General features: G+C 36.7%; 1 protein-coding gene across 1 annotated transcript; it reads right to left on the bottom strand.

The window, feature by feature from the left end:
- Positions 1 to 1466: 1466 nt before the first annotated feature.
- Positions 1467 to 19099, bottom strand: emp2 (epithelial membrane protein 2). Its single transcript, XM_079620291.1, has 5 exons — positions 18937 to 19099; positions 5879 to 5993; positions 4528 to 4624; positions 4300 to 4440; positions 1467 to 2903 (listed from the first exon to the last, which is right to left on the bottom strand). Exons 2-5 carry the CDS (start codon positions 5954 to 5956, stop codon positions 2734 to 2736), a joined length of 486 nt encoding a protein of 161 aa, XP_079476417.1. The 5' UTR covers positions 5957 to 5993; positions 18937 to 19099; the 3' UTR covers positions 1467 to 2733.
- Positions 19100 to 19980: the final 881 nt, after the last annotated feature.

Below are 19980 nucleotides of genomic sequence, written 5' to 3'. Positions count from 1 at the left end.
CATTTTCTGCTATAAGAATTGATATTTGGTATTTATTTAGATCTTGATTTCATCTTTATTTTATTTCACAGATGAAGTGAGGTTTGTAACTGTGAAATTCCCATAAAATATTATTTTCCTCAAATGGTATGAGTAGCATTGACTGACTAAAATCAATATCATCTACAGAAATGTATTTTTCCAGATGAAAAGTATTTCACGTGAACATTAAACAATATTGAAACCACAGACATCTAAATCGAAAAAATTGACTTCCACAACAATTTGTATTCTAAAATTGAATGGCATTAAATGTTCTTATTAAATTATCTAATTACTTTTAGACCTTTTCACACTTAAAGGAGAACTCCGGCGCAAAATGAACCTTTGGTCTAATTACACATTGTTACCTAGTCAACCGTTATCTGAGATTTGTTTTCATGATTATCGAATGTAAATAGTTTTATCTCTGAAAACAGTTTAGCCTGTAACGCTAGTATAACGCTAGTATATGGGGCATAGAGTAATGACAAATAAAAATCGCTTGTTAATACCACTAACAAGGCTCAAAATAGCCCCACACTAACACGGTAGCATAATGAGGGTCCCTACCTTCAAACCGAAGCATTGAGAACTTTGTCAGTGTCCAGACAGTTTAATAAGAAGATATTTTATACATACAGTCAACTTTGCGTATACAGGCAGAAGCCATCTTTGAAAAACAGTCTCTACCAGTCGATCTACGAACGCCGATCCAAGTGCGCTGGACCATATGAGATTCTACACAGTTCAGCGCACTTGGATCGGCGTTCGTTGATTGACTGATCGAGTCTGTTTTTCAAAGATGGCTTCTGCCTGTATACGCGAAGTTGACTATGTATAAAATATCTTCTTATTAAACTGTCTGGACACTGACAAAGTTCTCAATGCTTCGGTTTGAAGGTAGGGACCCTCATTATGCTACCGTGTTAGTGTGGGGCTATTTTGAGCCTTGTTAGTGGTATTAACAAGCAATTTTTATTTGTCATTACTCTATGCCCTATATACTAGCGTTATAGGCTAAACTGTTTTTAGAGATAAAACTATTTACATTCGATAATCATGAAAACAAATCTCAGATAACGGTTGACTAGGTAACAATGTGTAATTAGACTAAAGGTTCATTTTGCGCCGGAGTTCTCCTTTAAAGGCTTTATGTTAATGCTTTACCTGGAGAAGCAAAATGAGTAAAACATAAACTGAAAATGTCACAGAAGGGACATTTGCACCAGACGAAGGGGACGAGAGATATATTTTTCAGGCACTTCTGCATATATTTTTTTTATAGTCAAACCATTTCTGTTATTACATAAAATGTCAGGTTTCAGAGTAAAAGGCTTTACTCTGAAAATGCTTTATTCTAAAACCTTTTTTTGAAAGGTTTAAAACATTTTATGTAATAAATGGTTTGACTATCATTTTGACTTATTTTTTTTTCATTTAAATATTTTTCATGATTAAACTGTCTTCGATCATATTTGTCACCATATTTTGAGAATGACTCAGCAGTATTTTGCTGTACACCAAAACAGAAAGAGAGTCTTTAACGGTGTTTAATGTAAAATACATTTATTTGATTAAAAAAGAACAATATTGAGCCCTTGGTGGGGATCAGTCTCCAGAAACAGAGCAGACCTGAACAAGTCAGCAGACGTTTAAAAAAACAAAGCTGCCACATTATGGTTTCATTCCAATTACAAAAGCCTTCACTAATATTCATTAAAACCGCCTGAAAAGTGAGCATTGAACAAAAATGGTTCAGGCCTGTTGATATAATACTTCATTACAAAAAAATATTAACAGCAACAATGCAGTTAGTCATAATAAATACAGCTTAACTTCACTTTCGCCTAAATAATTTTAGCTAAATGCTTTTTATTCCATAGCAGATTTGAGGATGAAAAGATTACATACAAGACTGGAAAAAAAAAACCATTGGTGTGCTTCACCAACACCATCATCTTCAGATTATTTGCATATGAATATGACGCATATCCCAAGTGCCCCAATCAAAACACAATTCCTAAAGAACTACAGATATGTACTTATGTTAATAATGATTTCAAATTAAATGCTGCAAACAAATAAAAACATGCAATATAATTAGTCAACACTAAAAATCTATTTTACAAAAAAAAAAAACTATACACGAGAACATGTCGTGCTACTAATATTGACAATTTGTTCAGCTTCAAGTATGATATAGTGCTCAGCAAACTGCCAGCACAATATTTCAGATTTTGTTGTTTTTAGTTACTTTTCCCCCAAGCACATATAATGACCAGGAAACATCACAATATAGCATGTTACTTACTACACACTAAGTGTTACGTATAAGGCCAATTTCACACCATGTATTTTTAGTATGAATACATATCGAGCCCATAGTGGTTCTATGTTATAAATATGTCCTATTATATCTCCCACTCGTGTCTTTTTCCACTCCCTATTTGAACTAAATCACAGCACTATTTTTCTTTTACTGGGCAGGTAGAACTAAATGATACACAAAAAGGTTTTTAAAAAGTGACATAGGCTACTATGAATAAAATCTAATTAGGTTTCCAGTATGCAGTGATTAATATTACACGTTGATCTACTTCATTCTAACATTGGCAAGTATTTAATCTACATATAAAAACAAGTATCATTACAAATAAAGTCTCTTGGCTAAGGCTGTAGCTGGTGGCAGCTAGCGAGGTGGTGTGTTGTGCTTTATTTGCGTTTTCTTAGCACTAGATACATCAAGCCGCTCAGAAATGTAATGGGGAAGGCGACCCAGGCGACGACGAAGGCGTACCCATACTCTCCATTCTTAAAAACCACATCTTTGAAGTTTAAGTGCTCTGCTGTGTAGATGGACGCACCGGTCATCACACAGAAGGCTATGGAAGTAAAGAAAAAAGAGGCAATTTACAGTTGGTTGGTTGTTGGTTGCATTTCAGAATAGATGCCAACATTGCTCACTCTTTACAGGTGAAACTCGAAAAATTCGAATATCGTGCAAAAGTTATTTTATTTCAGTAACTAATATATTATATAGACTCATTACATACAAAGTAAGATATTTCAAGCCTTTATTTGTTATAATTTTGATGATTATGGCTTACAGCCTATGGAAGTCCCAAATTCAAAATTAGAATATTGTAAAAAGGTTTTCATAGCAGTAAGCCATAATCATAAAAATTTGTATATTTTTATATATATATTTATTTTGCCTTAGTTTTGTCACTGTATATATTGTTGTTTGGGAATCATGACTTTTGCAGTAAAATAAACACCCTGGACAGTGAATTCGACAGTACGCCCTAACATTCATCTTTTAAGTTGAATTACTGAAATAAATTAACTTTTGCTATTCTAATTTTTCAGTTTCACCTGTATGTTATTGTATGTCACCTGTATGTCTTTAACTACTATGTATTTTTCAAAGACAACTATTAGGTACTTATTGTGTTCATATTGTATTGCAAAACACTTTTGCTGCTATTGAGGTGGGATACGGGTGGGAAGGGTCAATAGTGTAGTTACATATTATTAATTACACAAATTAATTATAGCTGTATTCACATGCAGGTCAGTACAATGTAAAAACAGGTTCTGTATGTATACAATAAATGTATTGTATCACATGATTCATTTAAATGTTAGAAACAGTAATCAAAGATACTTATATTATGCTCTTTTACAAAGTCTTGATTTTTTTCGGGCGTGGTCCAATTAGAACAGGTTTTCATGCTTGAATGTTCAAAAAACATTATTTTTCACATATTTTACATTAATGCAGCACCTCTCTACCCAGTCTGTCAGTAATGCTATGTTTAGTTCCGATCTCTATAAAGCCCCTCTTTCTGAAAAACACAATGTGCTTTGATTGGTCGGCTAGACCAGTGTGTTGGTATTGGTCAACTGCTTTCTGAAATGTAAAGCCCCTTACCATAACAGCAATCTTCCGCACACTACTAATGCCCTTTTTATTTCCATATGCCTTTAATTATTTAAATGATGGCTATTGTGAAATTTCAAGACTACAATCAATGTGTTTCTTGTAGTTATAAAGTGGGGCCCAAACATTTTCAAAATTGGGGCAATTTACAGACTAGAAAAAAAGTGACTGTCAAATAATTGTTTAGTCACAAAATCACCCAATTCAAAGTGATTCAAGACCTCTCTTGACTTGTATAATGACCAGCTGACTTGCATAGTCATAGGCAATAACTGAGAAATCACAAATGTGCTGATAAAGATTATTTAAAATATATATTGTGGGCATGAACTCACCGGACAAGAGCTGGATGATGGCCGTAAAGACAAATCTTTCCCCCTGCTTCAGACGGAAGAGCTGAAGGATGAAGACAAAGAAACCCACACAGCTCAAGATAGTGGCCAGTATCATGGTGGCCTGGACAATCTGAAGATAGGCTGATAAAGAAGAAGAGAACATGACACAAGGTTCATATAAAATAAATAAATACTGGTTTAATTTTTAGATTTTATGATAAGGCCTACCTGCATCAGAGGTTGCACTGTTTGGTATATCATAACAGTTTGTGGTGTTGCAGTGATACCAGAGATCTAAAGAGTAGTTATTCGAAAGCCACCATTCCTAGAAAAGATGGAGAATAGTTTAGATTTAGTTTTACTTTTATATAATATAAAATAAACAGTATGTACCAGTTAAAAGTTTGGAAAAATTACAATCTTTTTATCTTGTTTATGAAAGAAGTCTCTTAAGCATAAGGCTGCATTTATTATATTGCTGAAAATTCAGCATTGTCATCACAGAAATAAATTACATTTTGAAATATATTCAAATAGAAAACAGTTCTTTTGATTCGTAATAGTATTTTTCAATATTTTTACTGTATTTTTGATCAAATAAATGCAGTTGGTGAGCATATGAGACTTCTTTATACACACATTCACATTCACATTCACATACACATACACACACACACACACACACACACTCACGGTTTCACTATCTTTGTGGGGACTCTCCATAGACGTAATGGTTTTTATACTGTACAAACTGTATATTCTCAATCCTTACACTATCCCTACCCCTGAACCTATAGATAAACCCTTTCTGAATTTTGACATGTTCAAAAAAACATAATTTAGTATGTTAATTAATCCATTTCCCTCCGCTGGCTGGTTCCCACAATATAGGTGATTTCAGGTTTTACTATTCATAGCCTTGTGGGGACATTTGGTCCACACTATGTAATATAAACCTGTACACACACACACACGCACACACGCACGCACGCACGCAAACACACACACACACACACACACACACACACACACACACACACACACACACACACACACACACACACTAGCAAAGTGATGCAATCTATTTGCATCAATAGTGATGCAAAATATTTAAATAAAATAAACATCCCAAGAACTGATGAAGCTTAAACATGCTCCAAAAAGTTTTGTATTTATTTATTTAAAGCAGAAAATCTTTAGTTCGATTGCATCAGTGTTCATTTTGACAGCAAATTTTTATTTAGTTTTAGTCATAGTCTTTTGACTAAAATGCCATTTTAGTTTTAGTCATATTTTAGTCATCTGAATTGTTTTAGTTTTAGTCTAGTTTTAGTCGACGAAATACAATAAGATTTTAGTCGACTAAAATCTAATGGATTTAGTTAAATTGTAATGCATTGCTTAGAAAAATTACAACATGCTGCACCATTTGAGGTAACCTTAGCAGAAATGGTGCTGGATGACTTAAACACCAAAGTTTAATTCCGAGAGTTTTGCTGTGATTTTTTTTGCTGAAATCCCTAAAACAATGAGCAGTAAGAGGAGATTAATAAAAAAAGAAAAAGAAAAATCAACTTACATTTCTGATGGTAGCTATGAAGAGTAGTATTGCAGAGGTGATGTGGAAGAGGATGATGGCGGCCAAAATAATCAACATGGCTGATGGTGGAACAGAAAATCAAAAGCAGGAGAATCTATAAAAAAAAAAAAAAAGGAAGACACATGAATATTAAACATCCTGTTGAATGAATACACGGACACTCATGTCCTGAAACTGAGAACTGGAACCGTAATTTGAGCAATAATAGTGTAAACAGTGATTCTCTAGATTTGGTGGGAAAATCCCCATGTGTCCACCTGAACAGCCTCTTTTTACTCTGAACTTTGACCTTGGAAGTACATTTCCACAACTATTTGTATTTAAAAAAATATCACTTTAGAACAGTGAAGACCAATGACAGGATATTAACGGACAAACATTATTTTTTTATATATTTATTTTATTAATTACCTAATTTTGTTTTGCACACTTGCTAGACCTTGCACTAATGTTTAACAGCAAAATAAACGAATAAATAAACAATACAGAGTCAAACCATTATATATTATTATTTAATAAACTGTTTTTAGCATGATATGAGATTAAGAAGCTACATATATGAGTTGTCCTTGATATTTCAGTCCTTCCTTATTCAAGTAGATAGAAGCTAAGTTCAAAACCTCACATGATTTTTGGTGAAAAATGCAGTCAGCGCCTACGTCACACACGTGAGCCTTGGAGTCGGCCGCTAATTTAGCTTCTCATGATTCACTGCAGTACGGCCATATACAGACAGCCTATACATCTCAGCCTGCACCACAGACGCTTCGAGCCATTTATGAATGGCTTTTTTCCCCTTTCACCTTGAATAGTGGGTGTAAGTTTATACTGGGGGTGAGAAACCCATTTTTTGCACTGAAGTGCTTTAATGCTCAGTACTTGAGGATACAATAAAAAAAGGACAAAATCACCTCAGCACTAAGGCTGTGAAATAACATGTCCAGATCACTTTCGTAAAACCAGTATACCGTTTGTGGTGAACTCTCTTTGCATCAACAATCGATGGATGGATGGATCATGTTATTTGACTTTCTCTTATCCATGATAGAAAGTCATAAAACACAAAAGGATAAATCTAGCTGAATGTCACAAGGTCACATGGACTGCTTTTATTAAGCTTTTATGCTGTTTCCCCCCTGTCCTTTTTGGAGTTTGACGAGTCACAATACAATTTCACCGTAGAAAAGAAGCCAGACGTTCTGCTAAATTTCTTTGGTGTGCAAGATAGAAAGTCTTTGAACTTTTGAAACAACATGCATATAACAGCAGAGTTTTTATTTGTGGGTGACCTGTCCCTTTAAGAAGGGATGTGGGACACAGGGTGTGGCATTTCAGCAATGCAGAGTTTAGGCGGGAAAATGGTTAAAGAATTAAGGCCCAGCTTGAAGAAAGCAAAAAAAAAAAAAAAACCCAATTACAGATCACAACCAAGCCACAGAGATTCAGCCAACACGATAATGATAAAAGAGACCTGAGTCGGCTAACAGGAAGCCAGTCTCAGTACACAAGGGAGACACAATGTGGGAGGATACAGGATGATGCTCGTCTAGTTCAAGGTTCTCAGAGCAGTCTTTACAATCACAAGCCTGTAAAATCACTTCTTTTTTAACTTTCACAATTTATTGTAAGGTCAGGGAAGGTACTGGGAAACCAAATTAAGCGTAGGCTTTAATAAAGACGGAGCATGTTGGTCATTTCTTCAGAGCCTGTAGTGGAAATCCTCTGGAGACCTTCACCTCCCTGGCTGTACATTAGCTGTCTGTCTCTGTAGAGTGTAAAGTGGGAAGCTGGTCTCATTAAATAGTAGTGTATCATGATCTCGGTCCACAGATGTTCTTAATTTTCTCTGCAGTTGCCTTCCTGTGTTGTACTGAAAGGCGTAGGCCTGGAAGGGGAGGAGCCAGAGGAAGAGGAATGGGAGATGAAAATCTCAAAACATGCTGCATGTCCAGAAATCTGTGATTTCAACTAGCAAATGTGTTGAGCAGATCATTCTGTGGCAATAGTCCAAACTGTATGACTTTTTTACACCTTTTTGAAGACATTAAGATGAAATTGATCAAGATAAAGAGACAGCAAATATATCATAAATGTAGTACAGATAAAACACAAGGTGTTTTTTCTAAATTGTTCTATTTTTGTACAATTTCGTACTCTTTATGCAGCTGCCCTGCCGACTTTGTGGGACCAAGAACCGACCCTGCTCATAATGTTTAATCAAAATGTAATAACCTTCCGGTGAAAACATCAGACTTCTTTTTGGTGATGTATACAGGACTCCTCCAATCATTTAGTTCCCGACTCTGCCCCTGCAAGCTCACATTTATCTGCCTCAGGGTTTCCAGGTTTGCTTACAAAACCAGCCAAATTGCTATTCAAACCCTGCCCAATCACGGCCAAAACTAGCCCAATCGCCGGAGGTGTGGGAAATTAAAATTCCTGGTTCGAGTTCCTGGGGGTAAAAATCGAGTCCCGGGGATGGGGGTGTCGCTTTAACTCGCGGCAACAGTGTAAAAGGAGCCCAATTCTTGGTAACACTGATCCTCCTCCAGTTTTGAGTGAAACACCCACATCTCAACATCCAATCAAAACCGTATGTAGAATCAAGTCACCGCCCTGTATTTTTTCTTTTCCGATAATCCGCTTTTGGATGCACATAAAAAAAATAAAAATCTGTCACTATACTTTCATCACATCAGTTTCATCAGTAATCATCGTAATAATATGAAAATAACATTAAGTAACTTAATAAACATCAGCAGACACTGTATCAATTGGTTAGAATCTCTGCATTTCCTAGAGCTGCTGGGAAGCGCCTGTTAATTTGCTGAAATCTATAATGGCACAAATGTGACATTTAACACAGAGATCTAGTGTTTTGTTGTTTATGTCACAGTAGCTCTCTGAATGGTGGGAAATTGAGGAGGAAAATTCCTGTAAATGGTTAAAGAAGTGAGGAAAAATGAAAGCCTTTGACTAGACAAAGGCCCACCGCATATAGGAAACATGAGGAAGAACATACTGAAAATTGTATGTTGGCTACACAGAGGGATAATCGTCTGTGCACGGTCCCCTCAGGCCTTTTAGGAACAAAAGATCTACTGTAGAGGTTCACAGAGACCAAGGGCAAGAGAATCAGCTTCACAGTTGATTTACTTCAGCTTTCACAGGAACTGTGAACCTGTAATCATCAAAAGCGGCAATACACAACCACACAGGTCCTAAAGGGCTCATGAATTGAGAAATCAAAATTCCCTTGAGCTTTTGACATAGAAGAGGTCATCATACCATAAGAATATCCTGTAAGTTTCAAAACTGAAAACCAAAAACAGCTTTTACTAAAACCAAGTTCAGAAACTGACTCATTTTGGAATGTGCCTGTAACGTCATAGATATTCCAAAGAACGCCTACTTCTGCATTGTTACCACTGTAGCCTCGCCCACCGATTCACGCATGACAAGTACACTCTAAAATATGCTGGGATGTTTCAACCCAATTTTGGGTCAAATATGGACAAACCCCAAACGTTAGGTTAAAAATGTAATTAAAAAAATTAACCCAACGGCTGGGTTTATCCATATTTGACCCACAATTGGGTTGAAACAACCCAACAGTGTAGTAGTAGGTAAACAACAACATGTGTGATGCCAACACTGGATTGAGCAACTAAGCAATAAACATGCTTTTGAAGAGTGCAAAATTGTGTGCAGTGCCAGGTTGTGGAAAAACACAGTCTCTGCATAACCTTCCTTCTGATGCTGGATTTGCAGAGAGACTGAAATTAAAAAAACTATACTGTGCCTTCTATATTGGATCTGACAGGAACAACGCAACACACTTATGTCAGTAAAAACGTTTTTACTGTGTCCCAATTGCTTTGTTACAGATAGTTTGATATGTACTGATTATGTGTACGTGTCTAACCAAAATCACCAGTGACCAGTGATTTCTGATATGTAATGATTATTCATGTACAGTCAGATGTTCTTTGTCTATGTGTTTGTGTAAATCAAACCAGTGACTAAACGGTCAACTTCACATTGTTTCTTTTAGTAGGATGAAAATAAGATGTTATTTAAACTGTAATTAAATTATATAGAAAGCGATCAAAGACACACACGCTTCTTTTACAATCGCTGAAGCTGTCAATCAATCAGCGCGAGTTTATCAGTGACTGAGTTCTGGACTCTCACCAAAAACCCCGTCATAATCAACGAATCTCTTATTTACATCGTGTTGGCTGTAGTTTTGATGAAAGCATTTGTGAGACTGCAGAAGTGACGAGATCACTGTATTCATGCACTCAACATGTCTGTGATCGACAATGTTCATCCACTGCAATCTTTTATGCCACAATCTAAATATAATAATCAACACATTTCACGATTATTAAACCTTGAGAGCTATAATAGTAAAAAGTGCTAAAAGTTTTCAAGAGAGTTCCACACGTAATACTGCAAAGATATCAGCCAATCACAGCAGTGGGCGTTTACACTGAGGATTCGCAGTAGACACGCCCCTTCAAACAGAGGGTTAAAAATTATTCAGTTCATGGCCCCTTTAAAGAAATAATCCGGATTCCGTATAATTTAAACTCAGTTGTAATGTTGTTAACCACAAATATGAATGTCTTGTCCCTACTTTTCTATAAAAATGTAAAAATCTCTGTTACAGTGAGACTTATTGGAAGTAAATTGGGCCAATCCATGAACATTAAAATACCCGCTTTTCAATTACATCGGGTGTGTTATAACTTATAACTTTTTAAAATTTGTTTATTTAACCTTTCTGCGTAAAGTTATATATCCAATTTCACTGCCATGCATTTTATATATTCCAAAATTAATTGCCATGACAACATAAAGCCTAAAACTTTAAAAGTAATGTATGATCGTAATTTAAACAGCTTTACAGCTCAAATAATGCACAAATCTTAACAGAACAATTAATGTAAGTGCTATTATACAATAAGCTTCCCTTTTTTGCTTTCAAAAAATCCGTTAACATTTTAACTAAATCTAAAACTGATAATTTTTGTTAGTTAAGCACTAAAACTGCTAGATATGAAATAAATAACTGAACTAAATTGAAATTGAAATAAATTAAACCTAAATAATAATATTTATATAATAATAAAATAAATTTGAATAAAAAGTTAAAATGAAAATATATTTTAAAAAAATATATAAAAAAAATAACACTAAAATATCACTGGTCTGAATTTAACTTGAAGCCAGAATATACCTTTAAATGATGATGGATCTGGATTATGTCTACATATGAAACAAGTGAGAACAGAACTGCAACAACTGTGATTACATAAGTGCGATCTAAACACCTTGTGTGGCTTGAGTGTGGCTAACCATTTTAATGAATACATTTGTCAGTTCTCTACATTAGACCAATCAGTCAGGCTAAAGTCAAATCACAAATCACAGACATCTGTAGGCCTACCACAGCTGCACAAGACAAAGAGAAAAAAAAGTTCCAGCTTTTAGCCTCAAAACGGAGTTGGGGGGCTGAGGCCCCGTTAAAGTTTATATAGGCTGAGACATGAAAACCTATGAACGTTTGTCTTGGAAACTGGCCGTGGAGTTTCAGTTTGCTATGTACGATCCTGCGGGATGATAATGACAGCCATACCTCCAAAGCCTTGAGGTTTCCAGAGCACTTACAAACCATCATTAGTAAATGAATTGTCAGCATTTTAAGGTAGCAGATAAGCCATGTCGACTTCTTTCTGTTGAAGAAATGTCTGCCTGTGTGTGTGTGTGTGTGTGTGTGTGTGTGTGTGTGTGTGTGTGCGCGCGCGCGCGCACGTGTGTATGTGCATGCGTGCGTGCGTGTTCGCGGTGTGTGTGTGTGTGTGTGTGGACACTATAAGAAGCCCCTGCTCATTTCCCCTAAGCTTGGTGGAAAACGCTGACTTGAGTTTCACTTTTAATGTCATTTTTTCATAAAAGCCGCAGTCTCCAGCAAGCTTCCAAGTCGGCCACTGCTGAAAACAGAAACTGCAGTCATGGAACAAATGATTGAGATGAGAAGGAAAGCTTCAATGCCACCCAGCAAAGCTTTGTGGATTTAATTGCGGGCATGTCAAGTACGGTATGACTAGATATCAGCACTGATTAACAGATTTGTTTTAATTCTGATTTGATTAAATGTTGATTCATTTGGGAATCCTTTCAGTAAAAATATCAACAAACCTGCTTCAATTAGTAGCCTATGTACTTGTCTTAAAGGGATAGATAAAAAATATATCACCATTTACTCATCCTCATGTTGTTCCAAACCTGAATATTCCAATAATATTTCAGCTGTAAAATAAAAGTCAATGTGGTCTGAAAAACAACGGACCTCAATTACTTCTATTTTATGGACCCAAAAAAATGACATGCAATTTGAAATGACATGAGGATGAGTAAATTATGATATAATTATAATTTTTGGGAGAACGATCCCTTTAAGTGCAATGTAGTTTCACTTTATTTTCATATTGGCATATTTTGCAGTCCTCATGAGACCACAGAACCTTTTAAGCTGTAAATACCATGATCTTATTTTTTCTTAATACCATTTATAAAAATTTATTTAAAAATATAGTTTTTACATTATATTTGCAGTTGTATCTGAGTTATGCACATAGGTCAATGGATTAAAACAAATGTTACCTTTATAACTTTCATTGTTACATGTATTTAGCCTGCCTTTAGTTCTCTGAACACAAAAACAATAACCCATAGTGACTATCCTGAGATGTGATGTCAAAGGCAGCAGTTACCGCACAGACGACCCAACAATTACTCCATTTCATTGTGCGTCATTGTGTCTCCTACAGTATTTAAACAGAAGCAGAGTGAACTCAGGGAAAGGAATGTTCCTCAGCGACATGATGCAGCCAGACATCCCTAACTCATGAAACAAATCTTTGAGTGAAACTAAAATCCAAAGGATTAAGTGTTTTATGAATTATGTCTGGTGCAAATATTGTGCTCATGAAGTCCAGATAATACAACAGTTGTTAAATAAATCCATAAATGATGAGAAAAACATGCAAATGTGAACTGCAGAACACACTACCACCCAGTTTGACCTAACCTGACCCTAACTGCAGCGTTGAGCAAGAGGGAAAACCTCAAAGTAAACGAGGGATTTGAGGAGGAATGTTTCAGTGTCGGTTGACATGGCCGGCGGTTTCAAATGTTGTCCCGAAGGTACAGTAATAAAGCATTCATGGGTTGTTTCACACTCCTGAGACCAACTCACACTTCGAGATCTGAAAGAATGCAGATAAAAGGGAAGCAAAACGTGCAATGGATCAGAAACGGGCAGAAATGATGATGAGTTTAGTGTGGAGTCAACCCATACACGCCTTTCATTTCAGGCTTCCTTCACTGCCAGGATAAAAGGAAAGGGGCTAAAAAGAACCGTTCTCTGAAACAGTGAAGGTTAACAGCCATGGATAAACAACATCTTCATCTCTCAGGCATGTGCTAGGCTTTCTTAAAGCTATAAACAATGTTTTAATTAAGATCAATGCATTCTCAAAGACTCATTTCCAATGAGCCACTCATGTTTATCCTATCAGGGACAGGCGTTTGTTTTAAAATACAGTTGTAAATTAAACACAGCCCTGCACTTGCTCAATAAAGTTTAAATTAAGCACAAGCAGCTGAAATGTGCCTGCTTGGTCCTAACTAACTTATTTAACAGGCCTCTTGTAACATTCGGTGGCTGCAGTTCACACTTCAAAACATAATTTTCACACATTCTGCCGTACAGTATATATAATATTTGTCAGTGGCATCTTGGGTAATCTGTAGCTAAATCTGGGGTATGTGTTGTAAAAAAGGATCAAGGAAACAAACAGACCTCTGCCACACATCTTTGACTCGTCTGTGCCACTTCATTCACGTGATGGAGAATACTGGGCGGGGCACCATACTTTCCTTTTTGTCTGCTAATCTGCAGAATTATATTCTACATCACACTTTTTACCATATAATGTTACATCTTGGAAAGTGTAAGACAGTGTAGAAGTAGAGCGGGGACTTGGTTATATGTATCGTTTGTTGATTGGATAGAGGAAGATCTGAATATGAGATTTCAGTCGATTGTGAGAAAGGGCCAGGACTAAAGCAGGAACAGTTATTGGACAGATCTGGACTATGACACCATTTCACTGGAAGATCCAGTTATGACCTTTTGTTTAAAATGTTACAAAAGGATATGCATGAATCAATTGTTCACAATAAGATCAATAAGAAACATTTAGAAAGGTTTTCATTTCATGCTGACCTTAATATCTAAATGACCAGTTTTTATTCTGGTTTAATTCAAACATATTATTCAATATGCCTGAATCAAACTCACTCCACCAAACCACACTTAAAACAAACAAGACATTTTTGAGTCAGTTCAGATAGAAATAGCTCCTAAAAATTAACAACTACACCTTGCATATGTCGCAGAAATTGAAATTATGCAGCTCTGAACACACGCCAAGAATCATATCTGTTACTGACATCTCGGATTATCTTTTCCTTACTGTTCAACCCCTGCAGCACCACCAAAGCTTGTGAAATATAATGGGAACACAAGGCTTATTTTTGGAGAAAACACAAAAGCCAGAATTGCTGCCTTTGGAAGGCTGCCAAAATTGAAATGAAGTTAAATGTACTGAACAAACAAAGCTTGGTTTTGGGTATCGTCTATAAAGCATTTTAAGTCCCACCCACTTTTGGGCACACACAAAAAAGGAAAGGAAAAAGCAAAACAAACTCCTAGCAAAAATGATGCGCACAGTGTGAACGCAACTTTTACGAAGCCTTATGGTCTCTATGAACAACACTGAGGTTCTCCACTGATATTTCAACACCGGGCTGTTTTGGCACAAGGGATTCCTCATTTTGTAAAAGGAGTGTATTTTGGCAAGGCACATGTGTTCCTGCTGCAGCTGATCTCAGGAGGGGCCTCATTCACACACGGTAGGGTCCCGTTAGGCTCTCGGCGTGCCCTGCTGGGTTGAAAGTCTGCACTGGGAGCTGATAGGCTTTCATCTTCATTGCTGTGGCTCTACCGCAGAGCAATGGCGCTCAGGTGCCGCAGGCTGTGTTTTCACATCACATTCCACTGATGACACGCCGCCAGCGTGAGTAACGGCTCCCACATGGATCTGTCAAAAGACACGCTGCCGAAACCCAGCGGCTACACCCAGACAACCTCTCTCGCTGAGAATCAGGACGGCCATGATTAATGCATTTACACACTGTCCAGATTCTCAGTAGCTCCTTTGATCTTTCAGCAGGGATGAAGAGAGGACTCTTGTTACTCCCAAAGAGCTTCTCGTTGCTTCCAGTGCACTTAAAGCAGCAGGTTTGAAATCGTAAGTGTGCTAAAACTACAGACAAGAGAAGAGTTTTGAGGCCAGTGCTCAGTAAAATTAGACTGACTAAGGTCATAAACACTACCGGTCAAAACTCTGGGATCTGTACGATTTTTAAAATGTTTTTAAAGACGTATTATGCTCAATCCTGCATTTATCTGATCTAAATTACAGTAAAAAAAAAAAGAAAAAGAAAAAAGAATACTATGAAATATACATTTAAATTATTTTATATGCTTTAATAGAATATATTTTAAAATGTAGGCTAATTTATTCCTGTGGTGTCAAAGCTGAATTTTCTGCATCATTACTCCAGTCTTCAGTGTCTAATATTCTAATATGCTGATTTGCTGCTCAAGAAACATTTATTATTATTATCAATGAAAACAGTTGTGCTGCTTAATATGTGTAAACTATGACATGTTCAGGGTTCTTGAATAAAAAGGTAAAAAGAACACCACTAATCTGAAATAGTCATAATCATTTTAAGGTCACTTTTGATCAATTTAATGCATCCTCAAATAAAATAATTTATTTATTTTCAAATAAATCTTACTTACCCTAAAAATTTTAACAAACGTGTAACAAACACTGAAAAACTGATGCTACATTATCCAGGGGTTTGAAAACACATTGAAATCGTAGAAACATCACAGTATTAATAAGAAATATTCACTATTACTCTATTGCTATGCCATTTTTTTCACAATATTAGTCATGTAAAAATCCAGAATTTACACTATTCTTTTCAGTACTTAAACAAAATTGATTAGACATTGAATTGACATTGATTTTAGTGTTCCTTAGCCTATTGATTATTGGCATTAACATGAACATTACTGCTTTACTCCCTTTGATTCTCCAAAATGCCATTTCTGACTGAAAATTGACTGGTAAAACACTAACTTAAGGCATGACAATACAGACACACCCATGTGATCAAATCCATGTCTGTAAAGCAGATATATGTCTCTTCCTTTCTCCTCTCTTACATTAGTATGGAATGTGACACTGTTCTTGTGTTTGAAACTGGTCTGGGTCTCTGGTAAGGCTGGTATCTCATAAGACCTCCTCGTAGAGTTTTCGTTCTTTAAGCTTCAGAAATGTCACCCCTGTGCACACTTGGCTACCAACATTCACAGCAACACATGTGCAACTCATTGTCTCAATCCCAAAAACATGCAAACACATCATAACATCCCAGACTCAAAGACTCAGACTGGTTTTACGATTCACACATTTTCAAGCCACTTTGTCAGTGACAAAACAGTGACCCTGATTCAACCTATCACTGGAGAGGAATGAGTTTCAGTGTTATTCTTTCTGTAATTGGTGAAAACAAAAAGATTACAAAGCCTCAAGTCAATAGAAACATATTTAGAGGACTGCTTCATTTTTTCTCTCTCATTTCACCGCATTATTTTCCAGAGAACTCTCCAATAATCTGATACTATCTACCCAATCCTCACAATAGTAGTCCATGGCAAGATACTATTTGAAATTCTTTGTTATATAGTTTTTCTGAAGCAATGATAGAGTTTGGAAACATATCTCAGTCCATTACAGTCTCCCTTCAATTAAAGTTCAGAATCATGTGGTGAACATGAAATGACCATTATGAATGAGTTTGCAGTCTGTATTGAATATGATGCATAAAAAGACTGTGTACCACAAAATAATGTCTGAAAGTCTTATTATGCACACAAAAATAATCATTCAACATGACCAATGTAGTCTGATGAACAAATGACTCTGATTCTCCTATGAGGTTCATTTTAATGAATCAGAAACATAGAGACTAATTTTGCATGATTCACCAACAAATTACTCTTATGAGTGAATCTAAAACATAGAGTGAATCAAATCAGGAAAATATAAACAGATACCCAGTCCAATGGTTAACAACAAAGTTGTATTTTGCTTCGCAATACTGTGAATCAGATTAATGTTTATTCAAATTGTGTTTTGAGTCAGTTATTGATTCAACCCTATAGTTTATTTAACTAATGGCATTACATGCTAAACTCTTTGCAAATTTGATTTAAAAAGATACATAATTTGTTTGGGGGAGGGGGGGGTTAGTCTCTTACAAACAAATATACAACTATATGGAAGAACCAACTGTAGCTCGGTCACTCTGAGCTTGACGTGAGAAGAAAAAAAAAAGTATCCAGAGCTTAGGCTCAGCCAAAGGGAGAGGCATTTCCTGATCTAATCCTTGACAGCATGCATTCTAATGAAACAGCGCATCCACAAATAAAACCCGCCACCTATTCTCTGGAAAGCCCTGCAAGCAGCACATTTCTGAGTGTTATCAGTTAGACCAATCAGAGACCCAAAACAAAAGAGAAAAAGACACTGAGGTTGGAAACAACTTAGTCAACAAGCAACTGGAAAAATCATTCACTTTTGCAGCATGGAAAATTAATACATGGAGAAAAAAGCCATCACTTTGTCATCAATCATCCAGACTCTCACAAGGGGAGTTGGTGCAAAATGGCCACCACAACAGAGTTGTGGCATGGGTGATGTATGGAAAGGTTGGACTCCCACACAAACTGTGTGTAAAATGATAAATATGTTTCAAATAACGGTGGATATGAGTTTTCATGATGGCCAGACTATACATCATACTGTGTTTTAAAGGCTTGTGCATATATCCTTTCCTAGAGCGGTTTGGCTTTTGATAGGTTGGTTTGAATTATGGCACTCACTGCGGGTGTGTTTGTGTTGTAACAGCAGAGCAGACGGGCATCCGGAAATCCAGTCCAGTGAAAACGGCTGCACCTCATGAACACACTTCACACTCCCCACCCCCAAAACCCACGAGCAACACCCCCAAAACCCACGAGCAACACCCCCAAAATCCCACGAGCAACACACTGGAATGTGCCACTGAGAAAACACTGCAACTATCTCGCACAAACTGAACTGAGTGAGATAAAATGCCACACATGCAAAATTAATCAGACACGAGAAACATATTATAGCACCACCTCAGGAACAACACTTGGTCTTGTAAAGCACAAAACATTACACCCTTTAGATTTAATTCATCTTTTTCATACTATCTATATTTATTTTTCATCTACAACATCTTTTAACTGGAACATTTGTTTATTAAATATTCACTATATTGACAGATAAAATTTCACCAGGGGGCGATATAGGAGACAAAAGTTGGTGGTTCTTCGTTCTAAAATATTTTAAAAGGCACAGCCGCCAAACATGAGAACTAAATCTGAAGATTTAAGTAGCCTGCTGGATTATTATTATTATTTTCAAAACATAGTTTTTCTTTTCTGATGTAAAAGCTGAAGTCCATCTAGATTCTCCCATTTGCTTCAAAGTATAATAAAAAAGATTACAAGTAAACAAAACATGTCTAAGTAATAAGTATAAGCTGGTGATTCATCAGTGAAGCATCACCGCCAACGCCCCTTTTCTCACAAACTCTCTTCTCTTCAGTTTAAAAGGCTATAAACTTTCAAACACATAAATAAAACCTCTTAGACACCAATAAATCAACTGTCTACTGACTCCAGACAGTATTTTCTAGACATCTGAGATGCTGTGATCCTCTCTAAGAGTTTTATCACTCACCTAAAAACTGTTTGCATGCAGAAAAAGTTACTTTTGATTCACACTCACCGCTGTAGAGAAGCCTAAAAGGGTCAAATATTGTATAGTTTGGAAAGGGCAGCCAGATGTGGAGACGAAGTGATGCAAGCGTGACTGCAGAGTAAACGTAGTAGTGAAATGAGGAAAAAGTGCGCGCTCCTCCTCTCCAAAACCCTGAACTGCCCAGAACTCTGGTTGGGTGTGGTCTGGAACTCAATACATGCTGTGCTGGGGAAGGGAGGGAGGGACGGGAAGCTTTTCTGGAAGCATTAGGTGTTGACATTATGTACTGAATTCTTTGTGGAATGCTTCCTTTTGAATCTGTACAAGGTTTAAGACTTCAGAAGTCAACGTCACATGTCATTTGTGATGACATGTGCCAGCTCAAAATGTCTCGTGCATCTATTTTTGCTCTCGAAAGAGAGTGTGACAGATTTGGTTGGTGGTTTATGTGTGTCTATATGTGGTTCTCTGTGGTGTTAAAGAAGACCAAAAGTGCGGAGGAAAGTCTTAGCCTGTTCCTGGCGGGAACTGAGAATGAGGCCAGCGGCAGGAAGAGTGGAGCAAGGAGATTTACTCACATAGGAAACTGTTAAATCCAACGGCTTCGCCCCTAAATTCAGCCACTGAATGCTCAGCTACGTCTCCCTTGTTCTTCTGAGTAGCTGCTTCTGTGGACGTCCAGATGGTTCTCCAGATATAAAATGAGTACAATGCCTATAGTTAAGTACATACTGTATATCAATAGATAAGAACAGTATAGCTACATGTATGTATGTATATTTGTAGTTCCACTGTGCATATTTATTATGTAACAGGGCTATATTGATATAAAGCATTGTTTTATGCCATCTGCAGCCATCTGCAAATATTTGTGTCATTTCATTTCCTGAGTGCTCCTCCCTTTTGCATTACATCCCCAGGATTCTGGCTCCCTGGGTTTCCTGAGTATGTGTATGGGATCTAAACTAGTTGACTTTATGGGTTGACTGACACCAGTGCATAACTTTCGACTAGAATTCCAATTCTCCTTTCCCTTAGTTTTGCACGTTCACGTGAGTGTAAGTCTTAGTT

This window comes from Phoxinus phoxinus (assembly GCF_949152265.1).
Source record: "Phoxinus phoxinus genome assembly, chromosome: 1".
NCBI classification, from domain to species: Eukaryota; Metazoa; Chordata; class Actinopteri; order Cypriniformes; family Leuciscidae; genus Phoxinus; species Phoxinus phoxinus.
The sequence above is the reverse complement of the archived record's forward strand: the minus strand, read 5'-3'. Positions and strand labels throughout refer to the sequence as shown.